General features: G+C 40.1%; 1 protein-coding gene across 6 annotated transcripts in view; it reads right to left on the bottom strand.

The window, feature by feature from the left end:
• The window catches only part of LOC136864211 (tRNA:m(4)X modification enzyme TRM13 homolog), a 397,328-nt gene that overhangs the window by 349,593 nt on the left and 25,951 nt on the right, over positions 1 to 21,784 (bottom strand). For all 6 annotated transcript variants that reach the window (XM_068226212.1, XM_067140912.2, XM_067140913.2 and 3 more), the window contains exon 2: positions 17,293 to 17,431. In XM_068226212.1, the coding sequence (XP_068082313.1) occupies positions 17,293 to 17,424 (132 nt within the window). In that variant the 5' untranslated portion in view covers positions 17,425 to 17,431. The remainder of the gene's footprint in view (positions 1 to 17,292; positions 17,432 to 21,784) is intronic.

The following is a 21,784-nucleotide window of genomic DNA, read 5'->3' as shown; positions in this document are numbered from 1 at the left end:
TCAATTTGACCGAACAGCTGTTGGCAACTGTGACCTTGCCCGACTATTCAAACCGAGGACGCATAAGCCCTGGGGATACACCACTGAGACTTCAGGGAAGGAACTGGGGACACTTTCCAACCAAAATACCCCCAACAAGGAAGAAGGTTATCCCATCATGGAGATGTAAAGTCTGTGTGACACAGGGTCTGAGAAAGGAATCTTCATTTGAATGCCACCGGTGCAAGGTGGCACTGCACGTAGATGACTATTTTATGATCTACCATACGCATAAAGACTTGACAAAGTTTGGTTTTGGGGTTGTTTTTTTTTTTGTTGTTTTTTTTTGCTTTACGGCGCACCGACACAGATAGGTCTTATGGCGACGATGGGACAGGAAAGGGCCAGGAGTGGGAAGGAAGCAGCCGTGGCCTTAATTAAGGTACAGCCCCAGCATTTGCCTGGTGTGAAAATGGGAAACCACGGAAAACCATTTTCAGGGCTGCCGATAGTGGGATTCGAACCTACTATCTCCCAGATGCAAGCTCACAGCCGTGCGCCTCTACACGCACGGCCAACTCGCCCGGTACTTTACAAAGTACAACTGACAGTAGTTTGGATATTTCCTCTCATTAGGTTTCTGTAAAACAGGCTTTTTCAGTTTCAATGATAATATCCTGTAAAGTAATGAAAATAAATGGTACCAAAACACCAAACCCCATGGCTGCTCAGCCCAAAGGCTTGCAGATTACGAGGGGTCGTGTGTTCAGCACGACGCATCCTCTCGGCCGTTATTCTGGGCTTTCGAGACCAGGGCCACCATCTCACCGTCAGATAGCTCCTCAATTCTAATCACGTAGGCTGAGTGGATCTCGAACCAGCCCTCAGGTCGAGAGAAAAATCCCTGACCTGGCCGGGAATCGAACCCGGGGCCTCCGGGCGAGAGGCAGACATGCTACCCCCTACACCACAGGGCCGGCTAAAATAAATGGTACACCAAGATATAAATAAGTTCAATTAAATGGTATGTGAATGGGTTAACTGATTACAGGTATAAGACTACAGGTTAATGTCCGCACGAGAAAAGCCATCGCAAATATGCCATGCTGGTCCATTAATAACCGGTGTATTCACCTGACTGTTGAATGCAGGCATGCAAACGTACATGCATTGTGTCGTACAGGTGCCAGATGTCAGCTTGTGGGATGGAGTTCCATGCCTGTTGCACTTGGTCGGTTAATACAGGGACGGTTAATGCCGGTTGTGGATGACGCTAGAGCTGTCGTCCAATGATGTCCCATATGTGCTCAATTGGGGACAGATCAGGGGATTGAGCAGGCCAAGGCAACATGTCAACACTCTGTAGAGCACGTTGGGTTACAACAGCGGCATGGGAGCGTGCATTATCCTGTTGGAAAATACCCCCGGGAATGCTGTTCATGAATGGCAGCACAACAGGTCGAATCACCAGACAGACGTACACATCTACAATCAGGGTACGTGGGATAACCACGAGAGTCCCCCTACTATCATTATTTATAACTTTCATTTCCGTGTTATATAAGTGCTCCTTCTGTCATAGGAAATTGCTCCCCACACCAGAACTCCTGGTGTAGGTCCAGTGTGATACAGATGTTGATTCCCACAGGGAACCAGAAATATTTGTCCCGCATGAGTACATTTATAATACCAATATCAATGGTCCATTATTGGACATTATAAATTTTGCAGTTACTCATTCCTGGTTGACAGCATTTCTCCCTAGTGTGCTAAGTTGGGCTCATCAGTTGGCAAATAGCACACCCACCAAGCTGCAAAATTTTTAATGTCCAATAACGGACCATTTATATTGTTAGGTCCAGTGTGTCGATGCCGCAGACAGACGGAATGCAGGCGCTCACCTGGCCTCCTCCTAACCAACACACGGCCAATCACTGGCACCAAAGCAGAACAGGTTTTCATCGGAAAATACAACGGACCTCCACTCCATCCTCCAACGAGCTCTCACTTGACACCCCTGAAGTAGCAGACAGCGGTGGTTTGGGGTAAGTGGAATGCATGCTGCAGGGCGTCTGGCTCGGAGCTGTACTTCAAGTAACCGATTTGGAACAGTTCGTTGTGTTACTGTGGTGTCAACTGCCGCTCAAATTGCTGCTGCAGACTCAGTCCGCTGTGCAACAGCCATACCCCAAATACGGCGGTCCTCCCTCTCGGTAGTGCCATGGGATGTCCGGAGCCCATCTTCTTGTGGGCTACTTTCTTGTGACCACTCGTGGAGACATTCCTGCCAAGTTGTTCTGCAAGAGCGCGGAGGAATATCCACCTTCACATAGTCCTATAACACGGTTTCGTTCAACCGCAGTGAGCTGTTGATACTGGCCTCTTCATTGTCATAAAGGCATTCTTGACCCACTCACAGTCACTCTGTCCAATCTCACAGGTAACTAATGCTCTCACACAGTACAGCCCATATTAAAAGCAAACCTGATGTGCAAAGTTATGGGGTCGCTACTAGCGCCACGCTAATGCGATTTGTAGGAAATTTGAATCAGTGTCATCTTTCAGATGTATAATCACACCTACCAATGTTCGTTAATCTAGCACAATCCCTTCTAGGTGTTTGGATATTTTTTTCTGCCAGTGTATTTTGTTCTATTCATTACCTACTTTCCAAGCATTTGCTTAGGTTAAGATATGAGCCTATTCTTCAACAAACAACCTACCAAGATTGAAAACAATAGAAAATTTTAAATTAGGTTTTGGGTTTGATCTCAACTGAGCAACATTCCATGGCTGAAAGAAATTAGACAACTTTAAGTTAGGTTTGGTTCTGATTGTCATCAAAGATCAAACAACCTCCTACACTGGTTACTTCATCTAAAATATTCTAGTTAGTGTAATAATGCTATTGGTTTTACGTCCCACTAACTACTTTTGCAGTTTTTGGAGACACCAAGGTGCTGTAGTTTTGCCAAGCAGGATTCCTTTACGTGCCAGTACATCTACCAACAGTCCGGCTCCATGGCTAAATGGTTAGCGTGCTGGCCTTTGGTCACAGGGATCCCGGGTTCGATTCCCAGCAGGGTCGGGAATTTTAACCATCATTGGTTAGTTTCGCTGGCACGGGGGCTGGGTGTATGTGTCGCCTTCATCATCATTTCATCCTCATCACGACGCACAGGTCGCGTCAAATCAAAAACCTGCACCTGGTGAGCCAAACATGTCCTCGGACACTCCCGGCAATAAAAGCCATACACCATTTCATTTCATCTACCAACACAAGGCTGATATATATGAGCACCAGCAAATAGCACGATATTGAGCTGGGATCAAACATGCCAAGTTGGGATCAGAAGGCCAGAGCACTACCATCTGAGCTATTCAGCCTGGCTCTTGTTAGTGTGAATCTAATTCTTAATACATATTTGATAAATTAGAACTGTTACTTTACTTTTGGGCAGCAAAAATGTGTTTATTTGCTATCATCTTGATTTTTGATTCACAAAAATTAATTCTTTTTCACCATCTGAAGAGATGTCATCAAGCTTCACATCACTCCCTTTCAATCCTCAAAGTAGTTTAAGAATTTGTGCCAAGCTGACTATAAGTTGCAAAGAAGAAGGTTATCAATTTAACGGTAAATTAATTGAGGTGTTGGTCTTCTGGACTATTAGACCACTGTCACATTTTCACAAGTGTTGACATTTCACTTATTATACAGCAGCCCTTGTCAGGACAATATGGTGGACAGATGGAATTGATCTCTTCTTTTAAAGGTGGAGGCATGAGCATTCACTGTACAGTGTGAAATTTTGGAAAAATTATACCAAGACCAAGCTGCTGTCTGTTTCTGAATTCTGGAAGCCAGATTCAGTTCAAGCATAAGATTTCTTCCTTGTGAATGAGTTGTTGAAATGCATCAGTGAATACATCCCTGTATATGGGGTTGGGGTCAGGAAAGGTATCCAGCCTTAAAATAGAGCCAAGTCAACATGAGCAAAACAGAATGCACCCACAACCCTGCAAAGGTCTGGAGAAAGCAGATGTTGAAAATTTCCATGCTTGGGTTGAAGTCTGCATCTTTGTAATAAAATTCCATCTTATGTTTTATCGGGTGGTGGCCAGCAAGTTTCCTAGATATCTATGAGTACTTGCATGCTCAACTACAGAAGATTTCTTCACTTCATTCAGACAACAGTGATGATGGTATTCCTTTATTCTGGTAATATTAATGTGCTCTGTAGTTCAAGAATACATCTTCCTGCAAGGACAAGGAACATGGTAAGCTCTAGAGCAGGAGAAAAGTTCCTGCAGGTTTTTGTCTGCATGTAACTAATGGGCTATTTTGGTGGCATAGGTAACAACAGAACTGATTCTATGGCTCTTGTGGTTTTTACTATCTGTTCAAAATTGGAAGGTACAAAGGAGGGCTCTTGTTTCTTTCTGTAGGGTCGAGATAATCATTTTGTGGGTGGTGGGTCTGAATGGTTCTTAAGATATATTCCCTGTTATAGGCATTACGTTGGATAGCCATGAAAAGATGTTCAGTTTCATCAGAGATGAGGCCGGGTTCATACAACCTTGATCAAACAGGGCTTAATTACTGCTCACTTTTCCTTGGAATGATGGCTGGAGGCCTTGTTGGGGTATTGGCCTGTGTGCACAGTACTTTTATAGACAGAATGGGATAAACAACAGTTATTTCTCATAGCCGAAGTGTCCAAGAACGGTCTCTAATGTAGAAGATGGAACAGCACCACAGCAGTGTATACCACACACAATTGAAGAGGTATTTTTTGTATAATGTGGTTGTAAAGTGCACAAGAGCTGAATTGTGTCAGTTACTACAGAATGGCAGTGTTTTGAGATATAGTGTGTATATTTCATATCAGTCTTTAAAACAGATTTTGAGAATTTCCATGCTTGGGTTGAAGTTTGCATCTTTGTAAAATTCCCTCTTTTCATTTCATGATGTCACTCAACAAGTTTACATTATAACACTCATAATCATTAAGAAACTAGCTTGGATAATCCTAATCTTACATCCTATAATCTGCATAAATTTACACACAACGCAAAACAAAACAACCCATGTCAAATCGCTTATAACGCCTATGGTTATCCACTGGACTAATAATGGCACCTCCTTCGATATGATTTCAGGTCAATAAGACTCAAGTGTCGTAAGGCACCTCGCCCAACTCTAGGGTGGATGGACCGCTGGACCCCATGTGCTCCACAAGCATGACCTCATATCACATGAACCTATATTTGTGCCTTGGAAACCAACAACAAAACAACACAATCATCCATCACGAACTCTATAGATATACAGCTATTGTGACATTCAAACAAAAAAAATTGCAAAACTTTTGGACAACTCTTAACAACACCAAACAACATCACTACAGATTCTCAAATTTTGACACACCTGGAAATGGTTATTTCCAACATAACGTACCATCGTGTCAATTCCATCGCTTCGATAATGAATTCAAGTCTCTACTAAAATGACTCTTTTCTAAATAATGAAATCTAATTCCAAACCATTTACTAAAAATTACAAATCTCCGTTACAGTTTCTTTCTAACAACAAACTGACTCGACTGCCCGACAGCTGGCTTAAAAACAGGAACACGACCCTTCTTCACTATCACTTAAAAACAACACACGTTATCTTAACATGTAACAAATGAAAACTTCTCCTCGCTGGCAATTCGCATGAAATATAATTCTTGACCCACATAGAATATGTAAAGAGATTTAATTTAAAACGTCACTTGAAATATTCTTATCCATCACGGTCCTACAGTTTCACGTGAAATCCTAACTATGGACTGACCCCATCCCCATATCAATAAATTACACAAAATAAATCCTCAGGTTCCCTACAATGAAAATCCTGGCATAAAGTCTCTTCAACATTACAGTATTTCAACAAGCTGATCCACATTCCTTCCCATTTTTGCAAGAATTATACCACTTGCTACCACAAATTCTCTACACAATAATATGGAATATCTCTCTTGAGTGACCCACTATGTTGTTACATAAAACACTCTGTGACAACTAACCATCTCTCCTCACATATCTGAGATTGACAACACAATATTTCCAAACCGAAACTCACAACTCGACTTACAAAAATTGTTACCATTATTTTTCTTTCATCAATTCTATACAGATTTTAACAGACTTCTGGAATAGCTCTCCCCTTTAACAAATTACACCGGTCTCGCCTTGTAACTTCCCTTGACAAAATTTTACAGCGCCGAACACAGGATGGTGTGCCTTCCGCAACAGCTGACACTCCACCATTATCACACACTCGTTCTAAATGGTAAACCACGGATCATACTTAAAGGAAATTCACCTTTACACTGAACAGAATTTTATGATAAATTCAAGTCTTAATTTTGGCAAACAACAAACAATATACATTTTTTTTTGCTAGTTGTTTTACGTCGCACCGACACAGATAGGTCTTACGGCGACGATGGGACAGGAAAGGGCTAGGAGTGGGAAGGAAGCAGCCGTGGCCTTAATTAAGGTGTGCCTGGTGTGAAAATGGGAAACCACGGAAAACCATTTTCAGGGCTGCCGACAGTGGGGTTCGAACCTACTATCTCCCGAATACTGGATACTGGCCGCACTTAAGCGACTGCAGCTATCAAGCTCGGTAAAAACAATGTACAGAAATGACAGTTCTCACACATTATATTCATTTTACAACCATCAAATCTACTACTATACAACATTTCACACACTAGTTTCGCGAATTCCCCGATTATCCAAGAAACATTAAAAAAAGACCTTTTGTCTATTTCTCTGATACTTTTACGAAATAAAAGGGTGACCGAAATGTGTCACAGATACACATATAAAATGGTGACATCATGAAATAAATAAATGCACTTTATAACAAAGATAATTCACATACCTGTAGTCGTACGTCGTCTCCCATCATAACAGGCCCACCAGCCTCTCTCATTCTTTATCTCGACAGATAGTGGCTTTACAAACATATTTTTCCTTTTTGTTTATTTTTAACATTGTTCACCTGAAAATAATGACATAAACAAAAAATGCCCTTCACATGTTCTCTTCGTCGCGAACCAAACATGTTCATCAAATCATCTGATTCGCACATGCAACAGAGTTAAATAAATGATACTAATTTAACTGGAGGACTTTGGCATTATAATGACCGTCTGTTGCCTGGACGTGAATTTACATGACGGTTCCACATGGGAATACCGTTAATTTGACTGACAATCTCTCTCCACTTGGAGATGATGTTAAATAGCCACCTTTAGCCAAACTGCTTTTGCTTCTTTGCAAGACTTAGGCTGTACAACCAATTTTAATGTTATTCTGAACAGCGTGCGGTCACTTCAAATTCACTGAACACAATGCAGGATTGCAAAATGGCCCACCGTTCTTTTATAACATTTACTTCCACTCCCATGCCATTTGCATTTACCACCAAAAATTTACAGACACTTTTTCCATCCCATAGAAATGTAATTATGGCTGATCACGACATAGCACATAATTGCTTAATTTAGTAGCAGTGTTGATGATAAGCATTTAAGGGTTTCTCTTAACCAACCGAGTTGTTAAATTACCTCATAAGCTAGGCACTATATTTTTGGTCGATGAAACAGAGTTTAAACTAACAGGCGCGTCTTTTGACAATTTTCCTTCTGGAGCTATTTAGCAGTCTAAAGTCTTTACCATTAACAACCAAACTGTTTCACTTACGATTTTCTGATGTTTACTACGGCATTTTGGTTACCAATTCTTCTTAAAATGCACTTTTATTAGAAAAAGAGTTCCTCCATATGCTTGCACGTTCTACATGTGCGGGTAGCGTAATTTCTCTAGCGTGAGAATGAGAATCACCACCTGTTCTCTATGTGCCATCTCTGGTCAGAGATAAAAAATGCAGTTAGAGCGCATGATTTGTAATTTATATGGGACCTCATGTAATGTATTTAGAACTCTGGCCCCTTATGACTCAAAGGTCATGGGTTCCATACATATGTACATACATTCTCATTACAGACTGTTATCCATCCTTCCATCAGCAGCACTGAAGATGGTTTTTCATTGCTTCCCATTTTCACAAAAGGAAAATGCTGGGGCTGAACCTTAATTGATGCCACAACAACCACTTTCTTTCCAGTCCTAGCCATTTCCTCCCCTACAATCGCTAAAGAGCTATTCGAGTAGATGAAACATTAAAATACTATCTACCGAGCACGATAGCTGCAGTCGCTTCAATGCGGCCAGTATCCAGTATTCGGGAGATAGGTTAGGACCCCACTGTTGGCAGTCCTGAAGATGTTCCGTGGTTTCCTATTTTCTCACCAGGCAAATGTACTTTATTTAAGCCATGGCCACTTCCTTCATACTCATAGCCCTTTCCTGTCCCATAGTCGCTAGAAGACCTATCTGTGTCGGTGTGACATAAAACAACTTGTAAAAAAACCTAGCAAAAAGGAAAAGGAACTGTTATCCCTTTCAGCAATCAGTCTGCGAACCTCTGTGAATTAACTGAATACGTCCACAATCACCTATTTGCAGCTAGCTATGAGGTCTTATTTACTTTTACTCCTCTTATCCTAAAATAAATTAAAAAACACAAGTCTAACCAATGCCACCTTGGTCCACCCCTGTTTCTCTCCATGGTGGAGTCCACTATTCACCTAGCTAATCTATCCTCCTCCATTTACCTCACATGATCGCACCACCAAAGCTAGTTTACGTGCACAGTTTCATTCAAGTTCATTCCTAACTCACCTTTCGTCTTCTCATTCAAAGTACCCTCATGCCATTGTTCCCCCTGTTTGTACCAGCTATCATTCTCACTATCTTCATGTCTGAACTTATGAATAAGATATTCTGAGTCTACAGAGCTTCAATCAATAAATCCATTAATCAATCAATCAATCAATGATCAGCATTTAATGCTGTCGCCCACGTGGGAGGTTCCCTCGTAATTGTTTACCTAGTTTTTTCTTAAACATTTCAAAGAACTCAGAAGTTCATCAAACATTTCCCTTGCTAATTTATTCCAATCCCTTATTCCTCATCTTATAAATAAATATCTGCCCCAATTTGTCTTTAATTTTTATTTTATAAAAGTTGCTTTATGTTACATCAACACAGATACGTCTTACAACGACGATGTAATAGGAAAGGGCTAGGAGTGGGAAGGAAGTGGCCATTGCCTTAATTAAGGTTCAGACGCATCATTTGCCTCGTGTGAAAAGTGGGAAACCACAGAAAATCATCTCCAGGGTTGCCAACAGTAGGGTTTGAACCCACTGACTCTGAAACACTGGATACTGGCCACACTTAAGCGACTGCAACTATCGAGCTTGATCAGTATGTCCTCTTGAATTCCAACTTTATCTTCCAACATTTAAAAGATTCGCTCAAGCTCAATCACTTACTTACGTCATTCCTTCCAAGCCAACTCTCGCTGACAGCTCAAAACATACCGCATATAATACCAATATAAATGGTCCGTTATTGGACATTATAAATATTCCAGCTAACTCATACCTGGTTGTCAGCGTTTTGCCCCAGTGTGCTAAGTTGGGCTCACCTGTTGGTAAACAGCACACCCACCAAGACGCATGGCTAGTGCATACTGTGGAGGCCACTGTGTAGGCTATTTGGAGCCCCCAGCAGTGCCAATGCACTATGAGAGACTTGGTCTCATTACCAAAAATTGATGCCCGCCTGGCGATCAGATGATATAGATGTTGATTCCCATAGGGAACCTGAAATATTTGTCCTGAATGAGTAAATTTATGGTCCGTTATTGGACATTACAACTTTTCCAGCTATCTCATTGCTGGTTGCCAGCATTTCGCCCCTGTATGCTAAGTCAGGCTCATCAGTTGGAAAATAGAACATCCACCAAGACACATGGCTAGTGAATACTATGGAGGCCACTGCATAGGCTATTTGGAGCCTCCAGCAATGCCAATGCATTATGAGAGACTATGTCTAATTACCAAAAATTGATGCCTGCCTGTCCATCAGATGATATAGATGTTGATTCCCATAGGGAACCTGAAATATTTGTCCTGAATGAGTAAATTTATGGTCCGTTATTGGACATTACAAATTTTCCAGCTAACTCATTCCCGGTTGCCAGCGTTTCGCCCCAGTGTGCTAAGTCGGGCTCATCATTTGGTAAATAGCACACCCATCAAGACGCATGGCTAGTGCATATCGTGCAGGCCACTGCGTAGGCTATTTGGAGCCACTGGCAGTGCCAATGCACTATCAGAGACTTTGTCTCATCACCAAAAATTGATGCCTGCCTGGCCATCAGATGATATAGATGTTGATTCCCATAAGGAACGTGAAATATTTGTCCCAAATGAGATTTATAATAACAATATAAATGGTCTGTTATTGGACATTATAAATTTTCCAGCTAACTCATACCTGGTTGTCAGCGTTTTGCCCCAGTGTGCTAAGTTGGGCTCACCTGTTGGTAAACAGCACACCCACCAAGTTGCATGGCTAGTGCATACCGTGGAGGCCACTGCTTAGGTTATTTGGAGCCACCGGCAGTGCCAATGCACTATGAGACTTTGTCTCATTACCAAAAACTGATGCCTGCCTGGCCATCAGATGATATAGATGTTGATTCCCATAAAGAACCTGAAATATTTGTCTCAAATGAGTAAATTTATAATACTAATATAAATGGTCCTGGTTGCCAGCGTTTTGCCCCAGTGTGCTAAATAGGCTCATCTGTTCGTAAATAGTACATCCACCAAGACACATGGCTAGTGCACACGGTGGACGCCACTGCGTAGGCTATTTGGAGCCACCGGTAGTTAGGCAACTTCCTTTTTATCCAATCTTGGAATGCCATTCTTTTATCCTCCTCCTCCAATTCCCAAATCCTGATCTTTGGTTTCTTCTTTAGTACAATTTTAAACAATTGCTTTAAACCCATTCCATAGGCTGCTTACATTTTTATTTACCATTTTCCATTGATCATAATTGTTTTTTAATAGTTTCCACATTCCCCTCTTATAAGCCTTATGGGATTGCCTAATAGTCTTACTTTCATGGCATTCCTTTCTATCATATTTATTTTAAACTACAACAAGTACAGCTTCATGATCACTTACACCATCTATCACTTCAGTTTCCCTGTAGAGCTCATCTGGTTTTATCAGCACATCTAGAATATTTTTCCCTCTAGTTGGTTCCATCACTTTCTGATTTAGCTGTCCTTCCCATAACAAACATGATTTTGCAGTAAAATAGAAACTTTGCTTCTTTTATGGAAATTGTTGCCCTGAGTCCCAAAATGTTGTCTTTGTTTCATATCATGTCTAATTTTGACACAATTCAGTTTTGTAGGATCTGCATTCGTAAGATGAGCGAAGTTCTCATGTACCTCACTTTGGAATAATAGTATATTATGCATCAAGAGAGGGAAACGCATGAATATTCCTGTGTATGAAGATGACAGATTGAGATGTAAGCGAGGGCCGAAGTTCTGGGTTCTGTTTTCAAGAAATTTAGAAACGCAATATTAAGAGTGCGAGGGAAGTTGGATTGCAGATATGACAGAGTAGAGTTGCTATCTCAGACCACTTGTATAAAGAGAAGTGTTTTAAACCCCAGTCCATATCTGATGTTTATGTTGGGCTGTTATTCCTCTTCAAGATAAAATAGTCAGTTGTGTATGAGACACACTGCAAGAAGTACGCATTTAGTGCATCTTTTACATTAATTTGTATCTGTGCATGTGAATATAGAAACTGTGTTTCAGTCAATCGTTATTCATAAAAACTTTTATATTAGTATTTTACGGCCATCATGGACAATGTATCAGGGGTGCAGAGAAGGCAGTGTAAACAAAGTCCTCAAAAATTTTGCTACATATGTGGAATTTATGTGTTTGTTTCAAAAGTGCATCAAATATACTCATTTGTGAAGAAACTTTATTTTTCTTACTTCCAATAGAAAGTTCAAGCTGTCTTTGCTATGGCGCGCCATGCTGACACCTGACAATACACTCGGTCACGCAGTACTGAGTGTTATAAAACCACACTTCCTGTGCCAAAAGCATTGTCAAGGAAAAAATATATCTATCTAAATTCTGATCAACAAAGACTTTAGTTTGTAAACAACATGAAATATTTTGATTAATAAACAGCAGAGAGGATAAAATCACACAAGAATGAAGCAACATGAGAAAACGTTAATTTACGTAGCCAGTCGCCCACACACCAATACAAAACTATGTTAATTAACATACCCCATCATTAATGTGTTAAGACTTGTAACAATCTGTATGTTTTCACAACAATGTCATCAACATAACCCTTCCAGTGCAAATTACTTTCAAATCTCACACCTACGCATTTGCACTTGCCATCTTTTGGGATAATTACCTGATCCTAAGTATATTTAAATTCAGTTTTAAATCTCCTGTTTGTAAATGTTGTAACAGTTGATTTGCCTCCATTAACCCGTTCGGTGGGCGATGCGGCGAGATCCGCGGCTACAAGTCGCTTGCTCGGTGGGGAACACGGATACATCCGCCGATTCAATTTTTCTTTCTCAGTTGCCTGCCTGCAGAGGTTTATTTCCTTTTCAGCAGCATATTCTGGATGAGTCTGCCCTCTGATGTGAATGTTTTCAACTATGTTCTCCCAATACCAATGTGTCATCCATGAGTTGCAACATAAAGAACACAGCTGACGTCCAGGTAAAAACGACCTAAGGCCTAATAGCTTCGTGCTGAAGCTTTAGCTCATCGCCTAATCGTCCCTTGGATGTAATAATATTGCTGTAGAAGGGATTTCTAGAGATTATGACACTGAACAGACTTCTCTGATGACATTTTATAACTGTGACCTGATTTATTATCCCCAGTCTTGAGTTCTGCCTTCACAACTGGAGTGTGTGTTTACCGCGAGTTATACAACATTTTATTATCGCACGCGTCTGTAATACAGGCTTATTTCATGATTTTCATCCAAACTGCAGAGACCAGAGTTCTATTCGATCCTTTTTCTTACATTTTCTTGCCGGACTGAGTGGCCTAAATGGTTGAGGCGCTGGTCGCCTTCTGACCCCAACTTGGCAGGTTCGATTCTGGCTCAGACCGGTGGTATTTGAAGGTGCTCAAATACGTCGGCCTCTGGTCAGTAGATTTACTGGCATGCAAAAGAACTCCTGCGGGACTAAATTCCGGCACCTCAACGTCTCCGAAAACTGTAAAAGTAGTTAGTGGGACGTGAAGCCAATACTATTATTATTATTATTATTATTATTATTATTATTATTATTATTATTATTATTATTATTTCCTCCACAGCTTTTTATATATCTCTGACAATGAGGTGAATAATGGACAACTTCCTCCCAAAATATACAAGATAAAACCTTAGCAAAATTTTTTGAAGCTTATACCCCTGATGGCAAAGCATCAATTGATAACAACCTCTTGCTATGGAAAGGGTGGCTAGGGTGGAAAGTTTACATACCAAGAAAACAATCGCATTTGGGAATGGAATCATATAAATTATGCGAAGCCGAGACAGGTTATATAACATGATCTGCTTCCGGGTGTATCATAATGAACAGCTGTAAAAGACATAACACTGTGAAGACTATAAATACTGTAAATATTACCTGTATTGTGGTGTAATATAGTCCGTTTGTGTCACTTATGAATCGTAGGTAGGCTATATAAACTTGATCCCTCGAAAGCGCTAACCAACATAACAGAATATTTCGTGAGTGTTATAATTTATTGTAAATCTTTTAAGTACATGTAAACTTTGTAAATCTTCAATTTACAGATACAGAAACATTTATTTCCAGGCAGAGATTGATAGTAAACTGCCTAAAATATTCAGGTAAAAGTTACTGTATAAACGAAAACCAGAGCTTAGCTATTAGGAAGAAGCAATCTCGATACCACAGTATGAAAGCATTTAGTACGTTTTTGCACGAAGTATGGAAAAATTAAAATAACAGAATTTTTCAACAATTAAATACATTATATTCAAGTAAATATTTTTCTTTGGGCCCATCAGTAGTTCATTTTAGTCTAAGATTGTTTTTAATCAAGTAATTAAATATTTTCTTCAATCCGGGAAATCGCTCCCCACCTGGGAATGAGGTGATGTGTACCGAGCTCCCCGCTTAAGGGGTTAACCTTCAAATTATTATCTTCAACCCATTGTTGGATACTATCAAGGTCCTTTTGTAATTCTGAACAATCGTCAATGTTATTTATTTCCCTATAAACAATTATGTAATCTGCATACAATCTTATTTTTGATGTTATATTGTTCCCTAAATCGTTTGTGTATATTAAGAAAAGTAATGGACCGATTGTACTATCCTATGCAATTCCCTTCCAAACTTTCTCTTCCGGTGATACATTATTTCCTACTTTGACTTTCTGAACCCTTGAATTTAGAAATGTTCTTATCCAACATATATCCCTTATGTCCAATCCTATTCCCACCAATTTCTTTAATAATATTCCATGTTCCACTCTGTCAAAGGCTTTGGAAAGGTCTATGGCTATGCAATCTAACTGGCCTCCTGAATCCAACTGATCTGATAAGTCCTGCTGAAATCCCACAATTTGTGCCTCACAAGAAAATTTCTTTCTAAATCCATACTGGCTCCTCATGAACCAATTTTTATCATCACATACCCCTCTGATGTACTTCACCATTAAACTCTCCAGTATTTTACAAACTACACTGGTCAGGCTGACTGGTCTGTAGTTCTCAGGTTTCCTTTTATCATCCTTTCCTTTATAAATTCCTTCCATTCCTTTGGTATTACACTATTATTTATGACATAGTCAATGAGAAATTTTAAATAAGGCACTATGTACCACCCCATTGCCTTTAATACCTCCCCAGTAATTTGATCACTCCCTGCTGCTTTTCCTTGCTGAAGCAGTTGGATTTCTCTGAAAATGTCCTCATTTGTGAATGAGAAGCTTCTTGTTTTCTTATGTATCTCTCCACCTTCTGTTTTGGTTTCTAACTTCTGACAATCTTCTACTGAATCTCTGAATTCCCTACTCAATAGATTTGCTTTCTCAATATCTGTTAAGAAGTGTTCACCCCCTTCTCCCATCATTGTGGGAATTTGGATTCCTTTTCCTTTTTGTTTCCTAATATATGAATACAGCTTTTTCCATTTCCCTTTGTGGCCATTACCCTCTTGAAGTATGCCATTCATATAATTCTCTTTTGCTTCCTTTTTCACTCTATTAAGTTCCCTCATTAGCTCTTTCCCAATTTCTCTATTCTCCCTAACCTCTTTGATTTTCCTGTTTACTATTCTATATTTTCTTTTTAATTTTCTTATTTCCCTTGTATAATAAACAGGGTCTGAGGTCAATTTAGCCTTTTTTTTTTTTTTCTATCTGCTTTACATCGCACCAACACAGATATGTCTCACCGGGCGAGTTGGCCATGCGCGTAGAGGTGCGCGGCTGTGAGCTTGCATCCGGGAGATAGTAGGTTCGAATCCCACTATCGGCAGCCCTGAAAATGGTTTTCCGTGGTTTCCCATTTTCACACCAGCCAAATACTGGGGCTGTACCTTAATTAAGGCCACGGCCGCTTCCTTACAACTCCTAGGCCTTTCCTATCCCATCGTTGCCATAAGACCTATCTGTGTCGGTGTGTCGTAAAGCCCCTAGCAAAAAAGAAAAACAACAACTTTACAGTCAGACGCACCTCACCAATTTTAACTTATCATCTAACAGTGACATTATAAGTGCTGCCATGTGTTTTAGATGGTCATACGCACCATACTCTCATCAGTTTAACGTTACATTTAAAATTTGTCTTAATAGGTGCAGTCAAGTGTTTTATAAGATACACCTTATACTCTATCAATCTCAAGCTGGACTATTTTCTCATGCATCATATCTTAACAACCAGGTTACCTTCTCTGATTTGCTTTCAACGTTTTAACTTGTTACAATTTAACTTTTAACATTTGTCATTTTATTTGCTGTCATGTGTTTTATATTTTAACTAGTCATAATTTAACATTTTTCTTGTAAGTGCTATCATGTGTTTTATATTGTTGTTTGAAAAGTTATGTTTTGCTCAATTGATTCATTGGCTGATGATGACGCACAATGAGCATCAAAACTAGTACCAATCTTCTTTAAACGACATGTGATATATACTCACATCAATAAATATTCATTGTATTGGAAAGGTGGACCCTTAACATTTTCATTTTACTGTAATCCCAGTTCAATACAGAACAGAATGAAGTTTCTAACTTTCACGTCACACTTGGAAAAGAAGCCGGATAATGGAATTGCGAGAAGGAAGAGATGGGTTAGTAAGAACTGTCGTGCTACATTCATCAAATGGAGAGACAATCGTTGGACCTACTCAGCTGGTCATTCCTTTAGAGGTTGACTAAGGTAGGGAGAGTGTAGAGGAATAACTAATATTTTTGTTATACGATTGGGCCTCACCACATTTATTCTTATGTTCTTTGTTTCTGTAAATATTCCTTGTGTTTAGAATATTACAATATAGCTTCTTTGCTGTAGACAACAATAAACCATGTTAAACAACGTGGAGTGTTAAACTGTTAGTGTACGCAATTCCCCAACAGATTCAATGGAACAAGAATCTAATAGGAAAACTTGGGGCATTCCAAGTACTAAGAATATACACATCTGAATACCACCATTGGCCAGCTCCTTAACATAATTGTTCTCAGAGACTTTTACCTCACTTTCAGGCAAATGCTGGAATGATAACATTTTTCAAAAGTCCCTACAGCTTTCTGCCTATTTCCCTAGACTACATCTATGGATTCCCACCCTCATATGATCCCCACTGTGGATGCTGCACATGTGAGAACTGCCCCCAGTTAAATTCTAAATGAATGTTTCAAGGTGATATACAAATGGGCATCTTGTATAGATGGGTACAAAGTACAAAGTTTAGGTACATAATAGGATATGTCTTCAATAGTGATAACAGAAAATACAGCTTCCTCTCTATCTTCCTTGCATATCATAATATCTTTTATTCTTATATGTTTTTTCCCCATGTCCTAAATACTTGGTAAAAGTTTAAATGTGATATATATATATAACAATCTTTCATATTCACAGAATTCATGTTATGCAATGGCTGAAAATTTTAAAATTACCCTGCTCCATCTATACTGGTGCTGCAATAAAAAAAATCATACATCACCAAAATATTACAAATTAAGATAAGTGCGAAGGAATGTTTTACTTACCACTGGGATTTCATTGTGGTCTATATGTTCACCACAGAAATGTTGCCCTTCCTTTACAGTCATTCTGCAGTATCTCCTCTTCCGTGCAACAAAGTACTGACATCCTTTTCTTGCACCTTGGTCTTCGTCCATAACGGCACTTCAATAAACAGAAAAGAAAAAAATTGAATGCTTATGTTTCACAGAGCTTAACGGACCTGCAAAACTTAGATCATAACAGCTACTTAACAATAACACACGAGATAATTTCAAAAACACTAAATGGTTTTATTGTAACAATAACAACAACCACCACAAAAAAAACTAAATGCAAGTGTATTTGTAATGAATGCAAACTACAGAAAGGAAACACTGTTAGTGAAATAAATGTAAGCTGAACTTTCCAACACCTTGTAATACGATAATGAAATGAAATGTCGTATGGCTTTTAGTGCCGGGATATCCCAGGACGGGTGCGGCTCGCCAAGTGCAGGTCTTTCTATTTGACACCCGTAGGTGACCTGCGCGTCGTGATGAGATGAAATGACGATGAAGACAACACATACACCCAGCCCCCGTTCCATTGGAATTAACCAATTAAGGTTAAAATCCCCGACCCGGCCGGAAATCGAACCCGGGACCCTCTGAACCGAAGGCCAGTACGCTGACCGTTCAGCCAACGAGTCGGACAATACGATAATGCACTTTGTTTACAGTTACAGTTTACTATAACGATCAAGTTTACCATACATACCACCACACTAAAATGTAAACACATTATAAAACAAGGAATAAAAATACACACTATTTCTTGTTTAATACTGTAATGCGAGTTTTTACAGATATGTTATAGTGTAAAATGTATATTTAACTTGTGTGGTCGACAAACTGGAAAGCTTTTAAGTTACACTGGAAAGTCGACACTGGATAGTATGGCTTCCTTCTTAGCAAACAAACCACACTAAAAGGCTTTGGCCTTATTCAGAAGAATAAAAAATTGAAACAGATGCACATAAGAATAAACCAGGCAGAAATGGGGCAAATACAATGTTTATATAATATGTTGATAATTTTTAAGCAAGTTATAGTTGGACAATCACTCCTAGTTCGTTTCTGGTAGTATACACAGTTTATTGATAGGACACATGATGGCACTGGAACTGGTGTTGACAGTAGCCACCCCGGCAAGACTGTCATCCCTAAGATGGACCATTTCTACCAATCCTCTTCTCCATTGAAGAGGAGGCAGGTTGTCGTCCTTAATGAGCACAAGAGCGCCAGGACATAAGTTAGGATACTCTTGTGTCCACTTGTGACACTGCAGAGTATGCTGAGGTAGTCCTTATACCCTGTCTACCTGAAGTCATGAGTCATTATTTGTATGCGTCTCCATTTGGAAAGACTATTGACGGGGAAAGGCTTGAGATCGTGGTCGGGAAGTGCCGTGAGTTGCTCACCAATCAGAAAGTGTGATGATGTGAGGCAGGATGAATCTGTTAGACCATCGATAAGTCTCGATAGAGGGCGACTGTCCAGGCAAACTTCGGCCTGGGAAGATAAGGTGGTTAATTCTTCAAAGGTGAGTACTGTTGTTCCCACTGTTCTTCGAAGATGATATTTAAATGCCTTTACCACAGATTCCCAGACGCCTCCAAAACGAGGTGCAGATGAAGAGATGAAGTGGCAGGTGATGCCTAATCCTTCTGTGACAGTCACAAATTCTCTCTCTTGCTTCCCAACCCGTAGGAACTCCCGAAGTTCTTTCAATTCCCTTGATGCACCAATGAAATTGGTACCGTTGTCGCTGTAGATATTGCATGGCAAACTCGACGCGAGTTGTAACGATGTAGTGCTGCCATGAATGCACTTTTTGTTAGATCAGCCATTATTTTAATGTGCACAGCTCTGGTCAAAAGACCTATGAAGATTCCAGCCTTTCCTGTTGAGTGCCTATCCTTGACAGGAATGGGCCAGAGTAGTCTACTCCGACGCTCACGAAAGCTCTAGTAGATGTAACGCTAAATCTTGGGAGATTTGCATTTTCCTTTGAGTTGTTGATTTTCCTCAGCCTGAAGCATGTGGAGCACGAATGAGTGCATTTCTTGACGACTTGGCGAATCCTGGGTACCCAATGTGTCTGTCGTAGTGATGAAATAAGTAGTTGAGGTTCTGCGTGTAGCAATCTTACATGTTCACTCATGCAGACAAGTTCATTGAAGTGATGTTCAGGAGGAAGTATAAGTTGATGCTTGGCACCATATGAAACTGGTTAGTTGCCTTCCTCCAACTTGAAGAAATCCATTTTGGTCCACAATTGGGCTCAAATTGTTTAGTTTACTAGTTGCATCAACAGCCTTACCTTGTTTGAGGCATTGTATTTCTCTTTGATAAGAGACCAATTGTACACTTTAGACAAACATTGAAAACATTATTTATCTCTTGAGGGTTCAATGGTGATGTATCTTGCTCATTGCAGGTCTTCTTGCAAATGGAAGAAAGCCTGAGACACTGACCAACTGTTCTAAATAGTCTGTTTAAAGATGAGAAGTGATCAAAGAATGTATCATTGTGTTGTAGGACAATAAGTGATGTTACAATTCCCTAGCCAGGATCTTTGAATGTCGCATTCTGCTTGTGATGGCCATGACAAAGCATCTAAACGCAACCAGCTGGGGCCTTCTCACCATAGTGCACAGTTGTGAAGCAGCAATTGCTGTACTCCTCATGATGCAAGACCTGCAGCATTGTCCAATGACTTCACATGATGCCAATGGGAGGCTGGTATGGTGTCTTGAATTTCTGCCACACTGTTTTCCATTTTGTGGGGCATGCGTGTAACCAAGCAAATACGGATGCTGAATCTGTCGAAAGTTGCACACTGTCTGGGATTGTGCGTAGAGTTCCAAGAACCTTCTTGATGAGGGGAGCCAAGATTAGAGCACCATACAACTCGAGGTCTTGATGAGGGGAGCCATGAGCACCACAAAACTCAAGTGATGGACTGAAGTTTGTTTTACAGGTTCAACCCTTGACTTGGCATAAAGGGATCTTGTGAGAACCTCACCTTTCTGGTTGACAGATCTTATGTACACGGCGGTACCATAAGTAGTCTGTGAAGTGTCGCAAAAGCCGTGTACCTCGATGTTCTTCACTATCCCTTCGTTGAGGACCAGTCTTAGAATTTTGAAGTGGTTAAATAGAGGTATTTATTGATATAAGTCATTCCAGGTATTGAGCAAGTTCCCCAATAATTGAGTCGTATGCGCGAACAAACGTCTATGTTACATTCCCTATATATTGAGAAAAACGGCAATAAAGATAATTGTTGATCGCGGGACATGGCTACGCGAGAGAATGTAACACAGACTTTTGTTCCGTAAACCAACAGGTTATAAGTGCACGCGCTCACTCATTCGTACATAATGTATGCATGCAGAGGAGAATAGTGTTATTTTAAAGTTTTAGCCTAATTATAATGATTTGGTGCGTACATCTTTCCACTCACTAGGGTCACGTTTCCTTTTCCTGCATCTGTTTTTCGTCAACTTGTGTATACTGCTTGGGGACAGCAGTATATTACGATCACTACTATCGTCTGTTTGCATGATTCTGGTTTCGATGAGTAACTAAATAAACTCAGTAATATAAGACTGAACAAACCAGAACAATCTCCGGACTAGAATGTGTTCATTTCATTGCATTCAATTCATGACATTGTCGAGCGCTCGCGCGGGAAACGATGTAACATAGACTTTTGTTCCATTATTTTTCAAGTGCATTTCTCTTCACTATTTCCGAAATACTATAGCCATCTGTTGAGATATGCTCAAACTACCTGCAAATACATATCCAGGACACATCATAGATGTTTGTTTCGTGAATATCTCAAATGCCACAAAAAATGTAACATAGACGTTTGTTCGCGCATACGACTCAATTGATCATCTCATCCCAAACTTTCTTGCCGCAGACATTGCATGAAGATGTTTGAAAAGCACAACCACAGGAGTTATCAGCACTAGCGGATGGAATACTGATGATACGATTGAGAGTACCATACATTTTGAGCATCTGGGTTCCTTCAAGCTCAAATGATGTGAGTTCAAGCCATGCTTGATTTGGCATTGGTCTATTGAAGGGTGCCAAGTAAAACATAACATCCTGACAGTACTTCTCTCACTGTCAGTCAATGAATGATTGTGCTCTCGTAAGTTGTCTGAGATTGATTCAAAGAGTTCTGGGCTATTTGTGCACCACATTCTTAATAGAAATCCTCCAAGTTGAAGTAGGGGTTTTTTTTCCAACAAGTTGCTTTACGTTGCACCGACACAGATGGGTCTTACGGTGACGATGGGACAAGAATGGGCTAGAAGTGGGAAGGAAGCGGCCGTGGCCTTAATTAAGGTACAGCCCCTGGTGTGAAAATGGGAAACCATCTTCAGGGCTGCCGACAGTGGGGTTTGAACCCAGTATCTCCTGATTACTGGATATTCTTAAAAGTTACTAACCTGTA

Source organism: Anabrus simplex, chromosome 2 (assembly GCF_040414725.1).
Source record: "Anabrus simplex isolate iqAnaSimp1 chromosome 2, ASM4041472v1, whole genome shotgun sequence".
NCBI classification, from domain to species: domain Eukaryota; kingdom Metazoa; phylum Arthropoda; class Insecta; order Orthoptera; family Tettigoniidae; genus Anabrus; species Anabrus simplex.
This window is presented reverse-complemented; position numbering and strand designations above follow the sequence as displayed.